At 36.3% G+C, this 24,571-nt stretch overlaps 1 protein-coding gene across 3 annotated transcripts in view; it reads left to right on the top strand.

The window, feature by feature from the left end:
• Window positions 1–24,320, top strand: part of IFNAR1 (interferon alpha and beta receptor subunit 1) — a 64,873-nt gene extending 40,553 nt beyond the window's left edge. For 2 of the 3 annotated variants that reach the window (XM_072615048.1, XM_072615049.1), the window contains 5 exons: window positions 650–849; window positions 962–1,116; window positions 2,176–2,326; window positions 16,749–16,894; window positions 21,982–24,320. In XM_072615048.1, coding sequence (XP_072471149.1) covers window positions 650–849; window positions 962–1,116; window positions 2,176–2,326; window positions 16,749–16,894; window positions 21,982–22,263 — 934 coding nt within the window. In that variant the 3' untranslated portion in view covers window positions 22,264–24,320. The remainder of the gene's footprint in view (window positions 1–649; window positions 850–961; window positions 1,117–2,175; window positions 2,327–16,748; window positions 16,895–21,981) is intronic. The other variant, XM_072615050.1, reaches the window with a different exon arrangement.
• Window positions 24,321–24,571: the final 251 nt, after the last annotated feature.

The following is a 24,571-nucleotide window of genomic DNA, read 5'->3' as shown; positions in this document are numbered from 1 at the left end:
GTTGATCTGGTCACATCATCCCACTGCTTAAGCTCTTTCAAGTTGCTCCTTATTGCCAACTTGTATTCTTTTCCCTGCTAGCAAAACTATTTCCAATCTGGCACCAGTCCTCTCCTCAAGCTTTATTTCATATTACTCCCCTCCACACACTTTTTATTTCAGCCAAACTGAACCCCTCATTATCTCCTACCTGTTCCTTTTCTTTTATTGCTACATGTACCTGAAATGTTTCACTCTCCCTTTGAATTCCTACTCATCCTATAAAACCCAATTCAAATGTCACTGTCCTCAGGAAACCTTCTCATTTTATTCTCGGATCTCACACAGCACTGTGTACCTCTAATAGCCTTAATTTTTATTTCACACTGATAGTTACTTATGAATCATTGTCCCTACGTGTTCTATAAATTTTCTATGTCTCCTAGATGCTCAACACTTCAGACATTTTAAGGAATTGAAAATAAGCCAGGGATATCTTGTCAAGGGCATGTTCAAAATCTGATTGATGGATTCTTCATTTGTCCGTAGTGTTAAATGATAAAAATGAGTGATTCAAGTAAAATTATTTCTAAACTTTATAAAGGTCTAATATGTTTAATTCTAAAAACTGTTGAACTTTTTAAAAAGTAAATTACATTTTGTCTTATAGTGGCTTTTATAAAAGAATTCATGGTGACCACTCAGATAAATGGAAAACTATGTCTAGTTGTAAAAATATTGTAAGTAGACATTGTGACTTCTCAAAAGAAATCACCAATGATGGAATTTATTATTTGCGTGTACAAGCTTCAAATGGAACTATCACATCTCTTTGGTCTGCTGAGAGAAAATTTGATACCAGAATACAAAGTAAGCAGATAAATGTTATAATTCTCTGTTATAGTTCTCCTCTGTTGATGTTAGTATTTTTAAGTTTTATTTTTCTAATTGGATTTTGTTTCTCTCCATAAACTATATCTAGCCAGAAGAGGTCCTCCAAGCATAATAGTGAAACCTGATAAGGATTCACTGTCTGTCTACATTAGTATTCCAGGAGAATCTGAAAAACAGCCAATGAGCCAGGATTATCACTTAAATTATGAAGTTATTTACTGGGAAAATACTTCAAATATTGAGGTAAAAGCATGAGTATTATTTTCCAATTTAAGAGGTTTGTGAGGTACATTTTAACGCTAGGTTAATTATGAGTTAGGGAAATCAACCAACCAGCAGTTATGTTATCATGCCTACTATATACCCAGGTACTGTACATGGGCCTGGGAATGCAAATGTAAAGAATGATCTCTAATCTCAAGAAGTTTGCATTCTAACAATCTAAAGTGTTAAATTTGGAGTAATGCCTGAACTTTAAGGCTGTTTAATTAACTCAGCTAATCACAGTAGATGAGATGGTACCATAGAATGTACAGGACATCAGTTCATCTGTTTCCCAGACTGCTTTTCCTCCATGAAAGAGGAATCATAAAAGCAGTCCCTGAAGATGCTGATACGTAAGAATAGTCAATTTGTTGCATTTTGTTTTTTTTTACCTCTTGTTGCAAGTCTGAGCCAATTTAAGCAATGTAGGCACTTTACCTTCTGAATCCACTGTCATCATTACCTGCTAGCATACATCTTTCACTTTAGAATTAGTCAGCGTTTACTTAGCTACATTTGAGGAAAGGAGCAGTAGCATGGATTAATGCAGACCAGTAGAAGGTGATGCCTTTCAAAGCCAGATACAGCTTAGTTTACATGATGTTATTTTTTGGCAGAAGCAAATTTAACTTTTCACCTTAGTGGTTGTGTGCAGACGATGCAGTTTGCATTCTCTGAGCACCCATCACCTAATGCAAGGGCAGACAGACCGGAAGTAAACAATAATAAAGCACTTTATGTTTGATCTTTACAACAACCCTGTGAGGTAAGCTGTACAAGTATAATAACCCAGTTTACAGATGAGGAAAGTGAGGCCTCAGAGAGGTTAAGTGACTTGTCCAAGGCATGGAATTCATTGCTGAAAAAGTACTTGGACCCTGGTTCTTGTGACTCCAACTGAGTGCTAAGTGGAGGTCAGTTTGGAATTAAACACTTGACACAAATTATCCACAAAATGGATATTTCACATTGACATAATTGAGAGTTGACTACTATATTGAAATGTTTGTATAAACTTTTCCCTTTTTTTCTTTACAGAATAAAATAACAGTAAAAGAGAAATTTGTAAAAATTTCTAATTTGAAGTCCCTGACTCTATATTGTTTCAAAGTCAGAGCATTTCTTGAGGATGAAAAGAGCAGCAAAAGCAGTCAATTTAGTAATGTTGAATGCCAGGAAATAACACCAGGTCAGTGGAGATTTTTTGTGTTTATCTGCATTGCAAATGAATTTGATTAAAATTATTTTACTCAAACTATACTAACAGATCCACAGTCTCATGGAACAAAAACAATTTCAGATTATTGAGAATTGCCTTCAAATATATAACACAAGGTGAATTTATAATAAGCATAAGTCTTTTAGGTAGTTTTTATGATACATTTATGAAATTGTTTTGTCATTTTTTCTGGCATTTAATAGGTATGTAAGAAGTCTCTCAAATGCTTTATGAAAGTTAGTTTGGCTATTGAACTCCATACTCTTTCTTTTTTTAAGTCAATTTTGTTTTGTTTTCCATTCCAAGTTCTCTCCCTCCCACTCCCCCCCCACCATACACTGAAAAATCAAGAATAAAACCAGTTACAAATATATATATAGTTAATCAAAGTAAAAATCCCCACACTAGCCATGTCAAAAAAATAACTTCAGTCTGTGGTCTGAGTTGAGCACCACTCTTATCTGTTGGGGAAGGTAGCGTGTTTCATCCTTAGTCCTCGGGAACAGTGGTCAGCTTCATTGTGTTAAACAGTGAATTCTGTATTATTTCAGTCAATGTCCCCACATCATTGTTTTTTCTCTCATAAATTGTTAGTATCTGACTTAACCATATGCTCTTTGAAATATCTTGCATATTTTTTCTTAATATAATTAAGATATTCTGGTTTATCACTTTGTTATTTTGTTCTTTTCAGCATATAGGATTTCTTAGTCTTATTGTGTTACATCCAGTGGTAATTGTAGGTGCGATTTAGAGAACTGTTTCATTAATCCTATTATCTCTATTAGATATAAGTTAGAGACCAGTGTACTTTTTTGACTGAGAATATGAGGATATAATAAGATCTTTCTGAAAATGTATATTAATTTTTAGGATGTAAATAAAATATGAATCTCTTGGACTGGAAAATATAAACTATGCTTGTAGAAAACTAACTTAAAGGGAATAGTGGAGTTGTTTAATAGTAATAATAGCTTATGAAATATTAAGTTTGTAAGCAATATAGCTGTTTTCTATGCAGAGTAAATCATTCAAGCAGAATGAATGGACTGAGTTTGAATGGGCTTGACCAAAAATTTCCTCTAAAAATCACCAAGAACTGCTCATCCTACCTCTGGTTAATAACCTCCAATCAGGGGTGTTCATTACTTCCTAAGCTAGCACCCTCCCTTTTGAATAGTTCTCATTTTTAGGAACTTTATCGTTTTATACACATTGTTTCTAGCTCTACTCTAAAGAACCAAGAATAAGCCTAATCCCTCTTCTACATGATACCTCTTCATATATTTGAAGACAGCTATCATGCCCTAATCCCCCACACTCAGCCAGTTTTTCTCTTCTCCATGTTAAAGTGTCCAGAAACTAATCCTTATAGAGTGTAGTGTTTAGTCAACAAGTTTTAGCTTACCAATGTCTATCCTAAAATGTGATACATAGAACTAAATATAGTGCTATAAATGTGCTCTGACTAGCACAGATTTCAGTGGAAATCTTTGTGCATACTAAGAGGCTGTTAACACAACCTCAGATAGCATTAACTTTCTTATCTATCTTGTCATAACATTGACATAAAACCCATGATCTTTTTCATAAGAATTATTATCTAGCCACTCTTCCTCATCCTAACTTAAGAAGATTTAAATTTTGTATTTATCCCTATTGAACTGCCATTATAGTCTATGTTAAGAGAGGTACAGTGTTGAACACTTAAGGGGTGATATTTGGTGCCATAGTTTAGGAAGGATGTTGAAAACTTAGAGATCGTACAGGGAAGAGTATTCAGGATGGTGAGGGAGCTGAAGATAGTAAGGTATAAAGATTGGTTGAAGGAACTGAGGCTCTTTGATCTGGAGAAGAAAAGATTTTCAAAGGAGGGGATGATAAACATTTTCAAGTATTTGAAGGACTTGTCACATGGAAGAGGGATTTGACATGTTTTTCTTGACTTTGTAAGGCAGAACTTGAGATCAGTGTGTAGAAGATATAAAGAGACAAAGTTACCCTTGATGTAGGGCTCTCTAGACAGGCTTGGCATCTTTCAGTTGAGGTCTTTAAGGACTGACTGAATCACCTCTTAGGCATGTAGTGTGCATTCTTGTTCAGGTGTGGGTTGGACTAGATGGCCTACTCTGAGATTCTTTATATTTCTTCCTGTTAGATTTGTCTCATCACTTTAGCCTGTCTTGACCCTTTAGGATCCTAATTCTGTCATCCGTCATGCTTGCTATCCCCCTCATATCATCTCCACATTTGTCAGGAATGACTTCTGTGCTTTAATCCAAGTCACTGATAAAAATGTTGAACAGTGTAGGACCAAGGACAGCTCTCTGGAGCATTCCACAAAAAGCTCTCCTTCCAAGCTGATATAGGCCCATTAATGATAACTGTACATAGGATAATCCTTCCAGTTCCAAATCCACCAAACTGTATTGTTACTCTAACACAAATCTTGACATCTTGACCACAAGGGCATTATGAGAGATATGGTCATAGGTATTAACCCCTGAATTCAAATGATCTCTTCTGATAATGGTCATTTGTTACAAAATCAGCTTCATCTAATCAATCTGTCTTCCATCTGAAAACATTATCTGAACTTAACTACACATTAACTGAAATTCATTCCACACTAAATAAACATATACTATAGCTCCTTAAACTTTTTTTTCCAAAATAAATGTATGAGTCATCAGCATAAGAAATTTTGGTTAGGAACTTCTACCAGTGCATGTCAAGATCTGTTCTGCAGTTTATAGTCCTACAGTTTCCTAGAGCACTAAGTCATTCAGTGATTTGCCCAAGATCATACAACTTGTATGTGACAGAGGTAAGACATGAACACAGATTTTTCCAACTCGAAGGTGCTATATATATGCCATGATGCCTCTCCTCCTTAAGTCTGAAAGCAAGCCCCCTTTAGTCTTAAAGTAAGTCTGTGCTCTGTACCCCACCCCCCAAAAAAAGTGCAACACAATGCTTTTTTGAAATTTAGGATTGCTATGTCTCTAACATTCCCCTAATCTACCAATCTGGTTACTAAGTCAACAAAAAGTATTAGTATAGTATGCTTTGTTCTTGATGAAGTGATTAAAGATCACTCTCTCTTTTAAAATTTATTGAAATCTTTTCTTTTGACAGAACTGTAAGGCACTGTGCTAAGTGCTAGGGATACAAAGAAAAGCAAAAAGTAGTCGCTCCCCTCTAGGAGCTCACAATCTCATGGAGGAGACAAAATGCAAACAACCATGTACAAACAAGCTATGTCACCAGAATTACTAAAATTTAAGAAAAACTGGAAAAAGTTGTATATAGAAAGTAGGATTTTATCTACATCTTATATATCTATAGATATAGTTATATCTACATATAAAATATGTGTATTTTATAGAAAGTGAGGACTTGAGGGAAGCCAGGAAAGCCAAGAAGCAGAGAAAGGAGCATACTAAGTGAGAGGAATAGCCAGTAAAAATATTTAGAGTTAGGAGGTGAAATATCTTATTTGAGGAACAGCAGAGAGGCCAAAATCATTTGATCTAAGAGTACTTGGAAGGGGGTGATAAGGACTGGAAAGGTGGGGTAGGCCAGGTTATGATGGGCTTTGAATGACAAACAAAGGTCCTAAAAGTAATATGGTGCCACTAGAGTTTATGGAGGGTGGAGGAGGAGGGTGTAACATGGTCAAACCTTTGCTTCAGGTCATAGGTTCACAAAGTGGACAATACTCTGCCCTGGGGGGCACTGAAATGATCCAGGAGGGGGGGCATTTGTAACATCAAGTGCAATTGAGGGACATTGAATAAAGATAATGGGGCAGTGGAAGCATAAAGAAAGAAAAGAAGATAAAAAAATTTTGAAAAACCATTCATATATGTTTTATCTTTTGTGTAAGAGTTAAAGTCAAAGTGATCCATATAAACACACAAAATGCACATTACAACTGATCAGTAATCAAGTCTACTGACAGGTATTATTGGCAGGCGAGTATGTCACACATTGTTGAAAAGTCCAGAATGCATGAGCAGGAATATGTGCATGTAATGACTTGTTTGAAGTATGATCCTATATGGTACATTATACACTATTGTATCATCAGAATTTCAGTGCAGGAAAAAAAATTGACATTAAATTAAACTTATGTGTCATTTTAAAAAAATCTTATATTTTTTTCCAAGTGACACAAATTTCAAAAGAAACTACTAAAAGGTTAAAGAAAGTAGATTTCCAGGGGAATGCTGAGTAATTTTTTTTTTAAAAGGGGGCAGTAGGCCAATTTAGTTTGGGAACTTCTGGGTTAGATAAATGACTTTGATTGTTGAGAAGGGGGTGGAATAGAGTGGATAGAGACTGGCAGGCAGACCTACAGCAGGCTATTACCATAGTCCAAGTGTGAGAAAGGTGTACACCAGAGTGCAGTATCAGAAGAGAGAAAAGGGTATATTCAAGAGATGTTGCAAAAGTGAAATAGACAGGCCTTGGCAATAGATTGGATTTGGGAAGTAAGAGTTAGTGAGAAGTCAAGGACGGCATCTTGGGAATTGGGAGGATGCCGATGCTGTTGACAGTAATAGAGAAGTTTTGAAGAGGGGAGAGTTTGGGGGCAAAAGATAATGAGTTAAGTTTTGGAAACATTGAGTTAAAGATGTTTATGAAATATCTAGTTCAAGATGTACAAGAGGCAGCTGGAGATGTGAGACTGGAAGTTAAAGTTGGATAAGTAGATTAGAGAATCTTTTGCATAGAGATGATAATCCATGGGAACTAATGAGATCACCAGGTTAAACAGTATAGAGAGAAAAGAGAAGATGGTCCAGGCAGAACTTTGTGGGATACCCACGGTTAATAGATATGACCTGGATAAAGATCTAGCAAAGAAGACAGAGAAGGAGCAATCACATAAGTAGGAAGAGAATCAGGAAAGAGCAATGTACAGAAAACTTAGGGAGAAAAGACAGTGATTGACAGTGTCAGAGAAGCTGCAGAGAGGGTAAGAAAGAGGTTTGAGGAAAACCATTGGATTTGTCCATTAAGGATCATGGTTAGATTTGGAGAGTGTCGTTTCAGTGGAATGATGAAGTCAGAAGCCAGACTGTAAAGAGTTAAAAAGAGAGAGGGGCAGAGCCAAGATGGAAGAGTAAAAGCAGGGAATCGCTAGAGCTCTCCCCCCAAACCCAGCAAAATGCCTGTAAAAAAAATGACTAAACAGTTCTGGAGCTGCAGAACCTACAGAATGATAGAGTGAAGCAAATCTCCAGCCCAAGACATCCTGGAAGGTCTACAGGAAGCGTCTGTAGACCCACTGTGGGAGCAGAGTTCAGTCCAGCATGGGCTCTGCCAGCAGATGAGACCTGGGCAGGCCTGGGGTGGGGGAACTGAATCTCTGGCACCTGTGGTGGTTTCCAGACTTCACAACCCAAAAATGCTGAGGACAAATTGAAAGATCAGTGGAAAAAACCTGTTGGACCTGTGTAAGAGAGTAGAGTACTTGGGCCCCAACCCCAGGGCAGCTGAGAGGGTGGAGGAGCTCCCAGCAGCCACAGCAGCAGCAAGGGCAGTAGCGGCAGCTTTTTCTGGAGCTCTAGGCCCACAGATTGTGGGGGGATCAAGTGGCTGACAGTATACCTCCCACCCCCACTGGAACAAGAGAACTACTTTGACAAAGAACTCAAAAGTCAAGTAAATGGCTGGAGAAATAAGCAAAAACCAGAAAAAGAACCAGACTATGGAATCTTACTTTGGTGACAAGGAAGACCAAAATGTACAAACAGAAGAAAGCAGTGTCAAAACTCCTCCATCCAAAGCCTCCAAGAAAAATACAAATTAGTCTCAGGCCATGGAAGAACTCAAAAAGAATTTTGAAAATTAAGTGAAAGAAGTAGAGGAAAAATTGCAAAAAGAAATGAGAGTGATGCAAGAAAATCATGAAAAATGGGTCAACTGCTTGCTAAAGGAGACCCCAAAAAAATGCTGGAGAAAATAACAGACTAACCCAAATGGCAAAAGAGATTCAAAAAGCCAGTGAGGAAAAGAATGCCTTAAAAAAGTAGAATTGGCTATATGGAAAAGGAAGTCCAAAAGCTCACTGAAGAAAATAATTCCTTAAAGATTAGAATGGAGCAGATGAAAGCTAATGACTTTATTTTTAAAAATCAAGGAAGTATAAAAAAAAAATGAAAAAAACAGCAGACACTGTAAAATATCTCATTGGAAAAACAACTAACCTGGATAATAGATCCAGGAGAGACAATTTAAAAATTATTGGACTACCTGAAAGCCATAATCAAAAAAAGAGCCTAGATATCGTCTTTCAAGAAATTATCAAGGAAAACTGCCCTGATATTCTAGAACCAGAGGGTAAAATAGAAATTAAAAGAATCCACCATTCACCTCCTGAAAGAGATCTCAAAAGGAAAACTCCTAGGAATATTATAGCCAAATTCCAGAGTGCCCAGGTCAAAGAGAAAATATTGCAAGCAGCCAGAAAGAAACAATTCAAGTATTATGGAAACACAATCAGGATAGCACAAGATCTAGCAGCTTCTACCTTAAGGGATCAAAGAGCTTGGAATAGGATATTCTAGAGGTCAAAGGAGCTAGGATTAAAACCAAGAATCACCTACCCAGCAAAACTGAGTATAATACTTCAAGGGAAAAAATGGTCATTCAGTGAAATAGAGGACTTTCAAGCATTCTTGATGAAAAGACTAGAGCTGAATAGAAAATTTGACTTTCAAACACAAGAATCAAGAGAAACATGAAAAGGTAAACAGGAAAGAGAAATCATAAGGGACTTACTAAAGTTGAACTGTTTATATTCCTACATGGAAAGATAATATTTGTAACTCTTGAAACTTTTCTCAGTATTTGGGTAGTTGGAGGGATTATATACATATATATATATAGATAGAGGACACAGGGTGAGCTGAATAGGAAGGGATGATATCTAAAAAATAAAATAAAATTAAGGGATGAGAGAGGAATATATTGGAATAAAGAGAAAAGGAGGAATAGAATGGGGTAAATTGTCTCTCACATAAAAAAGGCAAGAAAAAACTTTTTCAGTGTAAAGGAAGAGGGGGGAGGTGAGAGGTAAAGAGTGAACCTTACTCTCATCAGATTTGGTTTAAGAAGAGAATAACAGGCACACTCAATTTGGTATGAAAATCTATCTTACACTATAGCAGAGTAGGGGAGAAGGGGATAAGTGGGGGGTAGAGGGAAAGGATAGAAGGGAGGGCAGATTAGAAGTAAACACTTTTGAGGAGGGACAGGGTCAAAAGAGAGAAAAGAATAAATGGGAGGCAGGATAGAATGGAGGGAAATATAGTTAGTCTTTCATAACATGACTGTTATGGAAGTATTTTACATGACTACATATGTATAACCTATATAATTGCTTGCCTTCTCAGTGGGGATGAGTGGGGAGGGAAGAAGGGAAAGAAATTGGAACTCAAAGTTTTAAAAACAAATGTTAAAAATTATTTTTACATGCAAATGAGAAATCAGACATACAGACAATGTGGTATAGAAGTCTGTCTTGCCCTACAAGAAAATAGAGGGGAAGGCGAGGGTGTGTGATGAAGGGCAGATTGGGGTAAGGAGTAATCAGAATGCACACTGTCTTGGAGTGGGCAGATGAGAGAAATGGGGAGAAAATTTGGAACTCAAAATCTTGTGGAAGTGAATGTTAAAAACTAAAAGTAAATTAATTTTTAAAAGAGTTAAAAGAGAATGAGAAGAAAGGTAGTGGAGACATGAAGATAAAGAATTGATGGCCATTAAATGCAGATTGAAGCATACATTTTCACTTTTTTTTTTAATTTTTTTCCTTTTGGTCTGTTTCTTCTTTTACAAGTATGACTAGTGTGGAAATCTGTTTTACATGCTTTGCATATGTATTACCATTTTAGGAAGAGTATAAGGGAAGGAGGAAGGAAGAAAAATTTGGAAATCAAAACTTTATAAAAATGATAAAAATTGTCTTTATATACAATTGGAAAAAATACTTTTAAAATAAAAAAGAAAGGTCATAGAGGTACCTATTGTAGACAGCCTTTTCAAGAAGTTTAGCCACAGAGGGCAGGAGGGATAGGAGATGATAGCAGAGATGGATAGATGGAGGGTTTTCTGAGGATGGAGAAGAAATGAGCATGTTTGTAGGCAGTATAGAAGGAGCCAGTAGACAGGGACAGATAAACAAGAGAATGGAGATAATAAAAGGGCCAATCTGTTAGTGGAAGCAAGATAGAATGGGATCATTTGTACATGTGGAGGGGTTTGCCATGGTAGAAGAAGTAGAGCCACTTCTTCATGTGAGATGGGTGAAGGAGGCAGAAGATGGTGGCATAAGGTGATGCAGGATGGAGGGAAGAATGGGAGCATGTGATGAATGGCCTCAATTTTTTTTAGTCAAATATTAGGCAGAGTTCTCAGCTAAGAGGGGGCGGGGGAACAGGAGCCATGGGAGGCGAGAAAGAATGAAAAAGATCACAAACACCCTTTACCCAAATATATCCTTTTACCTTCAAAGTTAAATTATGCGAAGGGTAGAGAAGGAAGCCTTGTTTCCCTTTACTTTGTGGCACGGCACTGGATTTGACTTTAATTGGCCAGAGCATTATTGCTTTTTCATGTTGACTGTGTTTACGTTGTTTTTATCACTATGTGTGTGGTTCTTTGGTTCCACTTTTTCATTCCGTGTCACATCAGGTAAAGCTCCCTCTGTGTCTCTATTTCTTCATATTCATCATTTCTTATGGCACAGTAATCTTCCATTGTATCCACATGCCATAATTTCTTTAACCATTCCTCAATTTTGAGGTACATGTTTTGCTTTTTTCAAGTTGTCAGTAAGTATTTATTAAGTTTAGTAACCCACTGCATGCTGGTCAGTGTGCTGAGTCACACAAAAGATACAGAGAAAGGCAAAACAATTCTTTCCTTAAAGGAACTCACAGCCTAAGAAAGGAAAACAACATGCAGACCGCTGTATACAAACAATACATATGTGTGGGAAAAATTTGAGGCAATTTCTCAAGGAATGGAAACTGAGACTGGCTTTTTGAAGAAGATGAATTTTAGCAGAAACTTGAAGGAAGCCAGAAGACAGAAGGTGAAAATGGACAGAATTCTAGGCTTAGATGACAGCCAGTGAAAATGCACAAAATTAGGAGATATGGTGTCACTGGGTCATGCAATACATGGAAAAAGAATAAAGTGTGAAAAGACTGGAAAAGGTAGGAAGGGGTCAGATTACGAAGAACTTTAAAAGCCAAACAGAAGGTTTTGAATTTGACCCTAAAAGACCAAATGCATAATACAAAATAGGGAGCCACTGGAATTTATTGAATATAGGGGTAGGGGGAAGATGATATGGTCAGACCTATACTTTAGGAAGATCCCTTTGAGAGCTGAGTGGAGTTTGGACTGAGTGAGTCAGAGAAAGCTACCAGCATGGTATTGCAGTAGTCCAGACATGAGGTGATAAGGACCTACACCAGGGTGGTGGCAGTGTCAGAGGAGAGAAGGGGACACATAGGAGAGATGTTAGGAAGGAGTAATGAACAGGACTTGGCAATTGATTGGATAGGAGGGTAAGAGATAGGAGGGAGTTTGAGGACACCAAGGTTTTGAGCCTTGGTGACCGGGAGGATTCTAATGTCCTTAACAGTATTAGCAATATTCAGAAGAGGGGACATTTTGAGGGGAAAGATAATAAGTTCAGTTATGACCATGTGAAATTTAAGATGTCTAAGCGACATCCAATTGTCTAATAAGCAGTTGGAGATGTGAGGCTAGATAGGTCATAGCTAGAGCTGCATAAAAGATTTAATAATCATGTACATAGAGATGATAATTGAATCCATGGGAGCTAATGTGATCACCACATTAAATAAAAATAAGGAGAATGGGGCCCAAGACAGATCATTGGAGGATACCCACAGTTAATGGCACTTGACCTGGATGAAAATCCATCAAAGGAAACAGAATCCGTCAGACAGGGAGGAGAAGGGGAAAAATCCCTGTTCATTATTCTTATAAATATTAGTCCATTCCCTATATCTTAGAAATGAGACTCTTATCAGAGAACTTGCCACAAAAATTTATACCTATCTGTCTGCTTCTCTTCTAATTTTAGTTAATTTAGTTTTGTTTGTGCAAAAGCTTTTTAATTTTATTTCATCAAAATTGTCCATGTTTCTTTCTCCAGTCCTTTCTATCTCATGTTTGGTAATGAACTCTTCCCTTATCTATTCCCATAGCTATATCAAGTAATTTCTTCCTTGTTCCTTCTATTTATGATATTATCCTTTATGTCTGAGTCATACACTCATTTGTAATTTTTCTTAGCTTCTGCTGTGAGATGTTAGTCCATACCTAGTTTCTGCCAGACTATTTTGGGTCCCCTATTCCTCTTCTCTTTCCCTCTCCCAAAACCCAGTCACAAATCCTTTTGCTTCTTTCTCCTTTCTCTCTCTCCCTCTCTCGCTACCAATGTCCCTCTTCCTCCCTCTCCCTCCCCTCCTTTGGAATCCCCTCTCCTAGTTTCTTTTGCTTAGGGTTTATCCTTCCTTTAATGTACCCTCCCTCATTGTTCTTCTCTTTCCCTCCTGTTTCCCTGTTGAATGCTTTTATTTTTGTGCCTAGTTCTGTGTATGTGTGTTTGTATATGGGCATATGCATGTGTACTCATCTTCACATTGAATTCACTCTCCTTCACTCTGCATACAAATGAGAGGCTATGGCAAAATCTGTTATACTTCAAATGAATTTTAAAAAGCAGACATCAATCATGATATCAGGGAAGGGAATGGTAAAAATAGGTATAATTAAAAGAGATAAACAGAAAAACTACATTATACAGAAATGAGTTAATATCAATATTAATGTAGTCGTGAATTGCATGGCATCTGGGTGCTTGAAGGAAGAGTTAAGCAAATCACAGGAAGAAATTGATGGTAAAACTGATAGTTGGAGACTTGAATGCATCCCTTTTAAACCTAACCAAATTAACAGAAAGATAAACAAGAAAAACCTTCAACCAATCAAAAAACACTTAGATACCTATTTTGTACCAGGCACTATACTATGCACTTAATTTTTAGAAAAAAATAATGTGATGGCTATCTGAATACTGTTGAATGGGAATAGAAAAGAATATGCATATCTCAAATGGATATGGCATCTTCATAAAATTTGATCATTTATTAGGGAATAAGCCTTCATAAATAAACACATTATTTATTAACCACAACTCAGTAAAAACTGTTTCACAAAGGACCTCTGAAGAAAGGTCTAAAAATTGAAGACTAATTTAATCCTAAAGAGTCTGTGGGTGAAAGAAGAAATCACAGGAATATTAGATAATTTCAAAACAATAATGACACAACATATCAAAACTTTTAGGCTATTACAATAGTCTCTAAGCAAAAATATGTATCTCTAAAAATTTTCATTAACAATGAATTGGGCATACAACTTAAAAAATTAGAAAAGCAACAAATCAGAAGCCTCCAAATAAATACCAATATTGCAAGTTTGAAAATCAAAGAAGAGATGCAACAAAACTGAAAATAGAAGGTACATGAAACTGATGAATCTATTGAGTGCTGGATCTGGAGTTAGAAATACCTGAATTCAAATAATTCAATTTAATTAGCAGATATTGAACCCACCATAAATAAATCTCAAAGAGATGGGTGTGGGGGAGTAAACCTAGGATGAAATGGATCTACAGATGAACTCTAAAATTAAGAGAAAAACTAATTCCAATATTGCATAAATTGTTTGCAAAAATAGATTTTAAGGAAGTAGTTATCAGACTCCTGTTGTGATATAAATATGGTCTTAATATGTCAGCAAGGGAGAGATGAAACAAAAAAACAATATTATGTTATATATATTCACGTATCATATATTATCTATAACAATATTTATTGTTATATTCAGTCTAAAAATATTAAATAAAATATTGTCAACATATTCACAATACTGTGAACAACGACCAGCTGAATTTATACCAGGAATGCAGGATTGGTTCAATGTCAGAAAAACTCTCACTTTAACAGACCATATTAGAAAACCTTAAAGATCAAACTAAATTAAGACGGTAACTTCAGCAAAACAATATGACATAAAATAAGCCAACACAAATCGTTAGCTTTTCTGTATACTACCAACAAGACAGCAAAATAAAGATTGGGAGATAGAGATATTCCATTCAAAATAACCATAGAAAATATGTAAAATACCTGGGAGTCTACAAACCACTTTTTACTAAAATAAGGGTAGACCTAAATAATTGTAAAAATATTCATTGCTTATGGCTACATTATGCCAATAAAGATGAAAATGTAACTAAATTAATTTACATATTAAATTCTTTGCCAGTTAAACTCCTAAAGGATGACCTTCTAGGGCCAGAAAAAATAGTATCAAAATTCATTTGAATGAACAAAATATTAAAAAAATTTATTAGCAGCAGATTTCAAACTATACTACAAAATAATTATTACCAAAGTTACTTGGTACAGGTTTAAAAATAGGTAAGTTGTTCAGTGGGATGGGCTAGGATCCATAAGCAAATGAACATAGTAACACTATTCTCAATAAACCCAAAGACCTTAGCTACTAGTATAAGGACTCATATTTGAAGAAAACTTTTGGGAAAAGTTATAAGGAATTTGGCAGAAATTAGGCTTAGACAATGTCTCACATCATATACATGGATACGTGACCTAATATAAAAGGTCACACTATAGACTAGAACGTCTATGGATAAGGGAGGAATTCTTGATCAATGAGTAGAGAATCACAGGGGATAAAATAGCTTATATTGATTACATAACATCAAAAACCTTCTGTTCAAACAAAATCAATGCAGGTAAAATTAAAAAGGAAATAGTTAACTAGGAAAAAAATCTTTGTAGCAAATTTCTCTGATAAAGGTCTAACATCTATGGTTTAGGTAACTGATTCAAATGTCTAAGAACAAGATCTATTCCCCAATAGGTAATTAGTGAAAGTATATGAAAAAGCAGTTTACAGAGGAAGGAACTCAAGTTATCAGCATCTATCTTTAGAAATTCTATACCCCACTAATAAAAAATAAAATGAAAACTAAAGCAACTTTGAGGTTCTGCATCTACCCATCTGGGTTATCAACAGTGACAAAAACAAAAAATGACAATTTTTTGTTTTGATAAGTTGCAGGACATTCACCAGCTGTGAAATGGTCTAGTCATTCTGGAAAGCAATTTAGAATGGTACTCAAGTCACTGAATTTTAACTAAATTATCATCTGCTAGGATTATATCAAAGACATTTTTTTTCAAAAAATAAAAGACTCATGTAAAATGTGTGTGTGTGTGTGTGTGCGTGCGTGCGTGTGTGTGTGTATACTGTTTTTCTTTGCCTAGACACTAGCATAGACACTACTGGCACTGCTCAGCTGAAGTCCCAGGATTAGGGATCTGCACCACACCATCTTTTACCTAATCAGAATCTTACTTCTCAATAGAAGAGCTCCACATTCTTATGTTCATTGCCTCATCAGCCCTACCCATGTGTCTTGGGAAAGGTTGCTATTTCTATTACACACAGAAAAGGACATATGAAATGTCAAGGAACAGAAGTGAATTTCTTACTTTATACTACAATTTTAATTTGTTGAAAGGCTATTAGAGAAGCCTCATCAAGGCATAATACAGTTTAGCAATTCTGTTTTGGCAGTTCACTTTTCACCTCTGCGCTGGACACTGTCGAATCATACAACTAATAGTGATTATCTTTTTAGAAGCCTTTCTCCATGGAGTATTCAAATCGTCGAATGCCATCACTTTTCACTTCCACTAATCAGTGCTGCTCCAGTGATGGCACCATTTTATCAGTGGGAGATTCTGATGCTACATTTTCTCCAGACCTTTCAAAATTCACAAAGTAAATGCTAAAGGAAAGTCTCCAAGGACCATAGTACAAACCTAACTGGGTTGAGTCCCTATTCCATATGAAGAGCAACAGCTCCACTGGAATTACGTTGGGTTAGAAAAAGTCTATATCCAAGAGGTCTGCTGACCAGAAGCCTCCCCTTCTTCTACTGGGTATAATAAGTATCAATGCTATCAACTCTTATAGTTGAGCAGCCAACCAGGAGACTGAGTCATGCAGGGCTGGAAGCCAGCCCCCACAGATCGCTGTGTTCGATCAGAATGCTACAAATTTGTTTGTTTTTTGAGGGCAAAGGAAGACTTCCATTAAATTTGTTACAAGGGATGGCTCACTGGGTGATAATGGTAGTATATTAAAAATGCCTTCAATGTAAGACAAAGGGCAACCGATAGAGATGTGTGTATATGACTCAATATTTTCTCTGCCTAGAATCCATTTTTTTTTTCAGATGAACAGGGAAGAACCTGGATTGCAGTCATTTGCTTTCTATTTATCATGGGACTGATCTTCATAGCTTATTGTTTAAAACATCTAGTAAAAGTGGTAAAATATGTGTTCTATCCGTCTTGCAAACCTCCTTCAAATATGGGTGAGGTATGTTGTACTTTTTTCCTTTTCTTTTGGAGGGATACAGAATGTACAGAATTCTAATCCCTCAAGAAACGTGTATAATGTTAGAATTAAATTTTTAATTCTATAATTAATAATTAGATAGTTCTATAATAATAATAATCTATAATAAAGTTTTACTGCAGAAAATCTCATAGGCTGTTATGAGCATTTCCTCTAAGTTGCAGTAAACATATAAATGATATACTAGATACGATCTAATTGAAATCATAAAGAATAACAGGATTTGCTACCAGATACCACACTCCTCTGACAAACTGAAGTCTGTGGCACTTAATTTTTATTATTTTAAGTTTTCGAAACATGTTGTGGAAATGAAATAGCAATAAATAATCATCCTCATGGCTATGAAATAACTAATGAAAGGACTGGGGGACATTTAGGTCTCTATCATTAACATAAAATATACTATCTATGTTTTTAAAATAAACTTATAAATACCCATTTCCTTTGGGCAAATATTAGTTATTTTTTAGGTCCTGGCACCATGTCTGAATCCTGGAAGTCAGTTGATGATGCCAACGAAGTTATTTTCCTTCAATAGTGAGTTTAGTGCTTAGGTCACAGTCTTGCTTTCTATCCCAACACTTATCAACTTCATTATTAATGTTGTTGACCCTCAGTGGTCTTCAAGTTAATGAATCTTCTTTTTTTCAATGGTATCTTTTATTATTATTTTGTAGTGGCTTTTTTCCCAGTTACATGTCAAGACAATTTTTAGCATTCATTTTTATAAGATTTTGAATTCCACATTTTTCTCCCTCCCTTCCCTCTTCAGAAAATCATAGACAATTTGATATAGGCTATACATGTCCTATCATGTAAAACATATTTCCATATTAGTCAGCATTATGAAATAAACAGATCAAAAGGAAAAAAACACAAAAAAGATGAAAAAATATACTTCACTCTGCATTCAGAGTCCATCAGTTCTTTATCTGGATGTGGAGAGCATTTTCCTTCATGAATCTTTTCTACTTGTCTAGAATCATTGTGTTGCTGAGAAGAGCTGAGTCATTCACAGTTGATCATCACAGTGTTGCCAATACTGTATACAATATTTTCCTGGTTCTACTTGGTATCAGTTCATACAAATCTTTCCAAGTTTTTCTGAAATCTGCCTGTTCATCATTTCTTATTGCACAATAGTATTCCATTACATTCATTTATGACAGTTTGTTCAGCCATTCCCCAATGGATGATATCCAATCAATTTCCAGTGTTTTGCTACCAGAAAAAGAGCTGCTATAAATATTTTTGCACATGTAGCTTCTTCTCCCTTTTTTATGATCTCTTTGCGTTATAGACCTAGTAGTGGTATTGCTAGATCAAAGGGTATAGTTTGATTGTCCTTTGGGCATAGTTCCAAATTGTTCTCCAGAATGGTTGGATCAGTTCACAACTGCGTCAGCAGTGCATTAGTGTCCCAATTTTCCCATATCTTCTCCATCATTTATCATTTTCCATTTTTGTCATATTAGCCAATCTGATAGATATAAAGAGGTACTCAGAGTTGTTTTAACTTGCATTTCCCTAATCAATAGTGATTTAGAGCACTTCTTCATGTGCCTGTAGATAGCTTTGATTTCTTCATTTGAAAACTTCCTGCTCATGTTCTTTGGCCATTTATCAGTTGGAGTATGGCTTATATTCTTATAAATTTGACTCAGTTTTCTCTGAGAAATGAGGCCTTTATCAGAGACACTTGCTGTAAAGATTGTTTCCCAGCTTTCTGCTTTCTTTCTAACCTTGCTTTCATTGGTTTTGTTTGTACAAAAACGTTTTAATTTAATATAATCAAAATTATCTGTTTTACATTTTGTAATGCTCTTTATCTCTTTTTTAGTCATAAACTCTTCCTTTCCCCATAGTTCAGACAGGTAGACTATTCCTTGTTCTTCTAATTTGCTTATGGCATCACCCTTTATGTCTAAATCATGCACCCATTTGACTTTATCTTGGTATGTAGTATGAATGAACCTTCTTAAATCCTATGAGCTCTGTTTCTACTTTACAGGAGTACTCTTATTTAGACACCATCATCCCAGATTACCACCTTTAAAATTTGCCTTGTTGATCACGATCTCTTACACTTCCTTGTGGCTCCTAAATCTTCATCTACATTTTACCTCTACTTCCTTAGTCATTCCCTATTTTCCTAGTCCATTACACCTCTTGACTCTGAAGTTAGTTCAGCAAGGTTCTATACTTTTGAATTCTTTGCCCTCTTATCTTGTTATTGTCACCCCACTAATCCTCGACCCTAGATAATCCCCATCATCTAAGTGATGCAGCAGTATCGAGCTGGTCTGCTATAAACTCATGTTATCTAATTTCAACTGGGCTCTCACTGAAACACAGGAATACTTTTATTCTCTGACTGATCCTGTCACATTTTCCACAGCAACTCTCCCAAATCTTCCAACTCAGTTTACAAAGAATCTTGCAAACGTTTAATAAGCTTTAGCTACATGTACCAGGTGTCATGTTAGACATTGGAGATACAAAGAAAAAAAATTAAACAATCCCTCTTCTCAGAGAAGACAATTTTATGCCACACCCCCGCTCTCCACAGATGGCTTTTCCTCTTCCCTTACTTAAGAAGTAGATCTTTGGAGGTCATCTTCTTTCTTCCACACTCTGAATCTTCTCATGCTCTTAACTTTTCCTTCAGTCTCAGAGTATAAAGAGGTCCTTTTCATTGCCAAGGCTAATGCCTCCATTTGTACCCTCAATTTCCTCACTTCTGTAATAGTCCAGGCCTGACTCTGGCCACTCTAATTACTCAGGTTTGAGATTGGACCAAATTGGATTACTCATGGAAGTTAACAAAAGGAGTTTATTTAGCTGTAGCAGGGGAAAAATATTCACAGCAGAAAAGGACATCAAACAAATACAAAACATTTATTATTCATTTGAGGAATAGCGTCCCTGCCCTTGTGTTGTCCATGACAATCTGAAGTTAGAGACCTTAGGAAACAAGTGGCCACTCATGCCCCAAATTTTATGTTATGGATGCCAGGAAGCTCCTTTTTTGTATATACTTACTTTATATCAGTGGCCTCACTTTTAGATCCTTTCACCCGATTAATTCTCAGTACCTTTTAAGGAAAGACTACATTATTCCTCATGGAGCAAGGCCATGGTTTTTCTTGTTCTTCATCTTCTTTTCCCTTTCTTCAACATTCTGTACTGTCAACCACCTCTTCAATTTGAACACTTTCCTCTCTGTTGACTTCCATGACACTTTTCTCTCTTGGTTCTTCCACTGTCAGTGCGTTCCTTCTTGGTTTATTTCTCTAGCTCATCTTCCTAACCTTTAAGCATGAGTGTCCCCCAGATCTTTTTCTCTATATGTAATATTTCCTTTGATATTTCATCTGTTCCTAAATATTCTTTCCCCTGAACTCAAGTGCCAGATTTCCAGGTGCCAAGTGTATATCTCTATCTAGATTTCCCTTTGCCATCTCAAACCTTAATATTTGCAAAACTGAAATCATATTCTTTCTCCTTAAACCTGCTCTTCCTCATAATTTCCTTTTCTCTGTTGATGACACCATATCCATTGACCTAGACTCTTCTGTTTCCCTTCCCTCACTTTAAATCAGTTTCCAAGTCCTGACATCTTTTTCTCTACTGTTGCTGCCACCAGCCTAGTTCAGGCTCTTATTCTCACCTGAATTATTATAGCATTCTCACAAGTCTCTGCCAGAATTCTCTTCCCTCTCTATTTCATCCTTCTTATAGCTACCAAAATGGTCTTCTTAAGGCAGGTCTCAGTATATAATTTCCCTGCTCAGAAATCTGTACTGACTCCGTATTTGCCTCAAGAATAAAATACAAATTTCTTAGCCTAGTTTTTAAAGCCATCAACAACCCTTTCCTCAATTAGCTACCACCAAACCAGACACTGTTTCCCACAGACGACATCGTCCCTCAGATCTTAGATGCTCTCCTTCCTCTGTGCCTTACAGAAATGTAAAGATTCTTCTCAGGCAGGAAGGTTCTTCATTCAAAACTCAACTTGGATGCCATCTTTTTTCTGTGAAGAACTTCTTTATGCTTTGGCTAAAAGTGGCCTTTTCCTCCTCAAATTTCCTAGAGCAGTTTGGATCTTTACTTTGCCCCTGTCCCAACTTGCTTTGTGTTACACTTTGTTGTTGTTGAATCATTTCAGTCCTGTCTGACTTTTCTTGACCCCATTTGGGGTTTTCTTGGCAGAGACACTAGAGTGCTTTGCCATTTCCTTTTCCAGCTCATTTTTCAGATGAGGAACTGAGGCAAATGGGGTTTTAAGTGACTTGCCCAGGGTCACACAGATAGTAGTGTCTGGAATTGGATTTGAAGTCATGAAGATGAGTCTAACCAGCTCCAGACTCAGTGCTCTCTCTCACTGTGCACATGTTATATATCTCTCTTGGATATGTCATGTTCCTCCTTCAGAAGAATACAAGTTCTTCGAGGGTAATGACTGTCTCTTTTTTTTTTTCATCTTTGTATTCTCAGAGCCAATATAATTCAACAGACTTTAGTCTAATTTAGTCTAGTTTAATTCAACAGATTTAGTAAGCATTTAATTCATACAGGGAACCAAGCTGAGTGCTGGAGATACAGTGACAAAACAACAAAGAACTTACACCTCATTCTACCACCCTCAGTGTAAAATATGCACAGGGGTACACAGTTTAAGGAATGAAACTTGAGGAACAGAGAGCCCTGGGTACCAGGAGAATCAAAAGAAGCTTTTAGCATTAGCATCTTCTTTCTTCGAAATTGGCAGAAGTCTTATAAGAAAGCACAGAAATCAGAAATAGAATGCTGATTTCAGGAAACAGATAATAGCCATTTTCATTATGCTTAACTGAGATCCTAAATGTAAGAAGTGGTATAATCCAGATTATTTAAAGCTTTCTAATCTCCATTTCTTTAATTTAGTTAAAGCTTCTAGGTTTTCTGAATATGCCTAAAAAAATGAGTAGTAGGAACAGTTTGACAACCATATTAACTTAACAATGTCAGATTAATTTTTTTCTGTTCCTTTTCTTCCTCAGTGGTTCTCTGATCAGCCATTGAAAAATCTCCTTGTACCTTCAGAAGAGCAAACAGAAAGTTGTGTAATTGAAAAAGCGAATATCACTGTGCTAGAAGAAACAAATCAGAATGGAATATATGCTGATATTTGCAGTAAGCAAGACAGCCATGATTCAGGAAATTATTCCAATGAGGATGAAACCAGTAGCAATAAAATGACTGAAGAAACACAACAGGAATGGGTGCAACAAGAAGCCTTCCCAGAGTTCCAACCAGGAGCCTGTGTCCCACGCCCTTCTTAGTAACTCTGAGAGAATTTTTGATAGAGAAATGAAGTCTAACCTTAGACTCTAAGGCCCAAAATCCTTAATTAATACTTGTCTGTTTAAAATTGAAATTCCTAGCATTTAAAGAAATATAACTGCAGAGTATATTGCCCCTACATTTATAAATGTCTTCAAGGCTCTTTCTTTGAGTTACATCCAGAAGTTAGACTCCTGCCTCTCTCAAAGACTTCTTTTAAATATAATTGTTGTTACTATTTTATGGCTCAGGATATTAACTATATCAGTGTGCTACTTATCACTTTGTGGCCAAATACTAATCTCTTTCATTTAATATTGAATTGTCTTATTCTTCAGAAGAGATACGTAACCTTTGGACAAGTCATAAGGCAAAATCTTTTTTTTTTCTTACTGTGCTCTCTTCTGTGGTTACTAAGGCAGTCTGCTGGGAAGGCTGCTGAAAAGAAACTAAAAAACCCACTGTAAATAGCGTGCCATCAATCTTCTGTGCACAGTTTCATTGGGAGCCAAGTAAAAGCAGTTTTCAATTTGTTTGAAAGTTTTGTGAACTACACCCACCTGTTGTTAGAACTTTCAAGCTGAACTGCCCTGGACTTTGTGGTTAGAATTTAACTTCTTTTAAACATTCTTTAACATCTCTTCATCCTCTTTATAATAAGAATGATAGATATCTAAACTGGAAGAAACCTCCCCAAATCGTCTGACCCAGCCCCTTGGCAAGTAAGACAGCATTTTTTTCCATTTCACCAATAAGACTTCTGAGAAATGTTATATGATGCTCCCTTAGTTAAGGTCACACAACTAGAAAGTGGCCCACTATCTTGGTTAATAATTTACTAGAGCTGTAACTTCTTATTGGATTTTATAGACCTAAAATGACAGGAATATGGATTGTTTGAGTAAACAAAAAAAAAAATTTTTCAGTCTGATCAGAAAAATATTCTTTCAAAGGTTTATTTGTTGAGCCTATGGAGACACCAATGATAATAATTTACGCAATGCTTTTGAGGTTTGTAGAGTCACAACTCTGTGAACTAGGCAGTACAAGTGTTAATTATCTCAGTTTAACAAAGGAATTTACATATGAAATCCATAAGATTTAGGGTGTGAGAAATTAAGTGACTTCGCCTTGTCCTAATAGCATAACATCAAGTATAAAGCAGAATTCAAACCAAGGTCTTCTGATTCTTGAAGTCCAGTATTTTTTTTTGTGAAATGCTGTGCTACCTCTGGAGGAATCTTCATTGCCCCGTGATACTGAAGATGGGACGTAGACAAAAAGGAAGAAATAAAATAAGACTCTTATCAGATTTAGAAGCGGCAGAAACTATTTTAACTATTTACAGTTGAGGAAACATATTTGTGATTTTTCCCTAAGTCATGTAAGTACGTATTTCGAAGAGTAAAGTTATCATGTGTCAGGAAATTACTTCCGTCAAAGAGAAAAATTATTATTAGCATGTTGTTTAACCATTTTGTGGATTAACTGCTTCCTCCTGGGTGTGAGGTAGCTTCTCCCTGCTCCACCACAGTCTTTCAGGCCATCTCCCTCCACTCTTCAGCCAGCATACGCTCAAGAAAAGCAAACTTTATATTAACCTAAGGAAAATGCAGGCCTATTTTTTTAAATCATGCATTCCTAATAAATAATTTCTGTACTGTCTACTCTTTACATTGCCCATGTTGCTCCTCTGCTAATGTGGATAACCAGCATTTGACTATCAGGGAACATCCTGATTGCCTCTAGGACGTATTGGCACACCTAGCCTATACAGCATTGGCTATGGGCCTGAGTCACAGTTTTCCAGCTGTGATGAATGTATCATTCAGCATCCTCAGAGTAGGAGATTCCTTAGGCCTACATTAGAGCACAGGCCAACTCCTAAGACCCTCTAGCCATTGGGGGCAAATAGGAGAACGGATTTTGGCTTGAAAGTCTCCCGGCATAAATTTATTGTGTATTTACTTTTGTATATACTTATTTTGTGTACCTTACATGTGAATATGTTGTACATATAATTTGCTATAAAATATAAACTACTTACGGACAGAGACTGCTTTGTTGTTGTTTTGTCTTTGTGTCCATAGTGCCCAGCAGACTGCTTGGCACATGACCAACTTATAATAAATGCTTTGTTATTGCTAGATGCTCACATGCTGCTGACAACTCCCCCCCCCAGAGGGCCCTGGAAATAATTTTTAAAAATCCAATTCATCTGCCTTCCTTCTACTTGAATTATACCTTAGTTTACTGAAATATGGCAAAGACAACCTAGTTGTTACAAGTTACTTTAGGAATATACTC

Source organism: Notamacropus eugenii, chromosome 5 (assembly GCF_028372415.1).
Source record: "Notamacropus eugenii isolate mMacEug1 chromosome 5, mMacEug1.pri_v2, whole genome shotgun sequence".
In the NCBI taxonomy this organism is placed as follows: domain Eukaryota; kingdom Metazoa; phylum Chordata; class Mammalia; order Diprotodontia; family Macropodidae; genus Notamacropus; species Notamacropus eugenii.
Note: the sequence above shows the minus strand (reverse complement) of the source record. Positions and strands in the feature narration are given on the sequence as shown.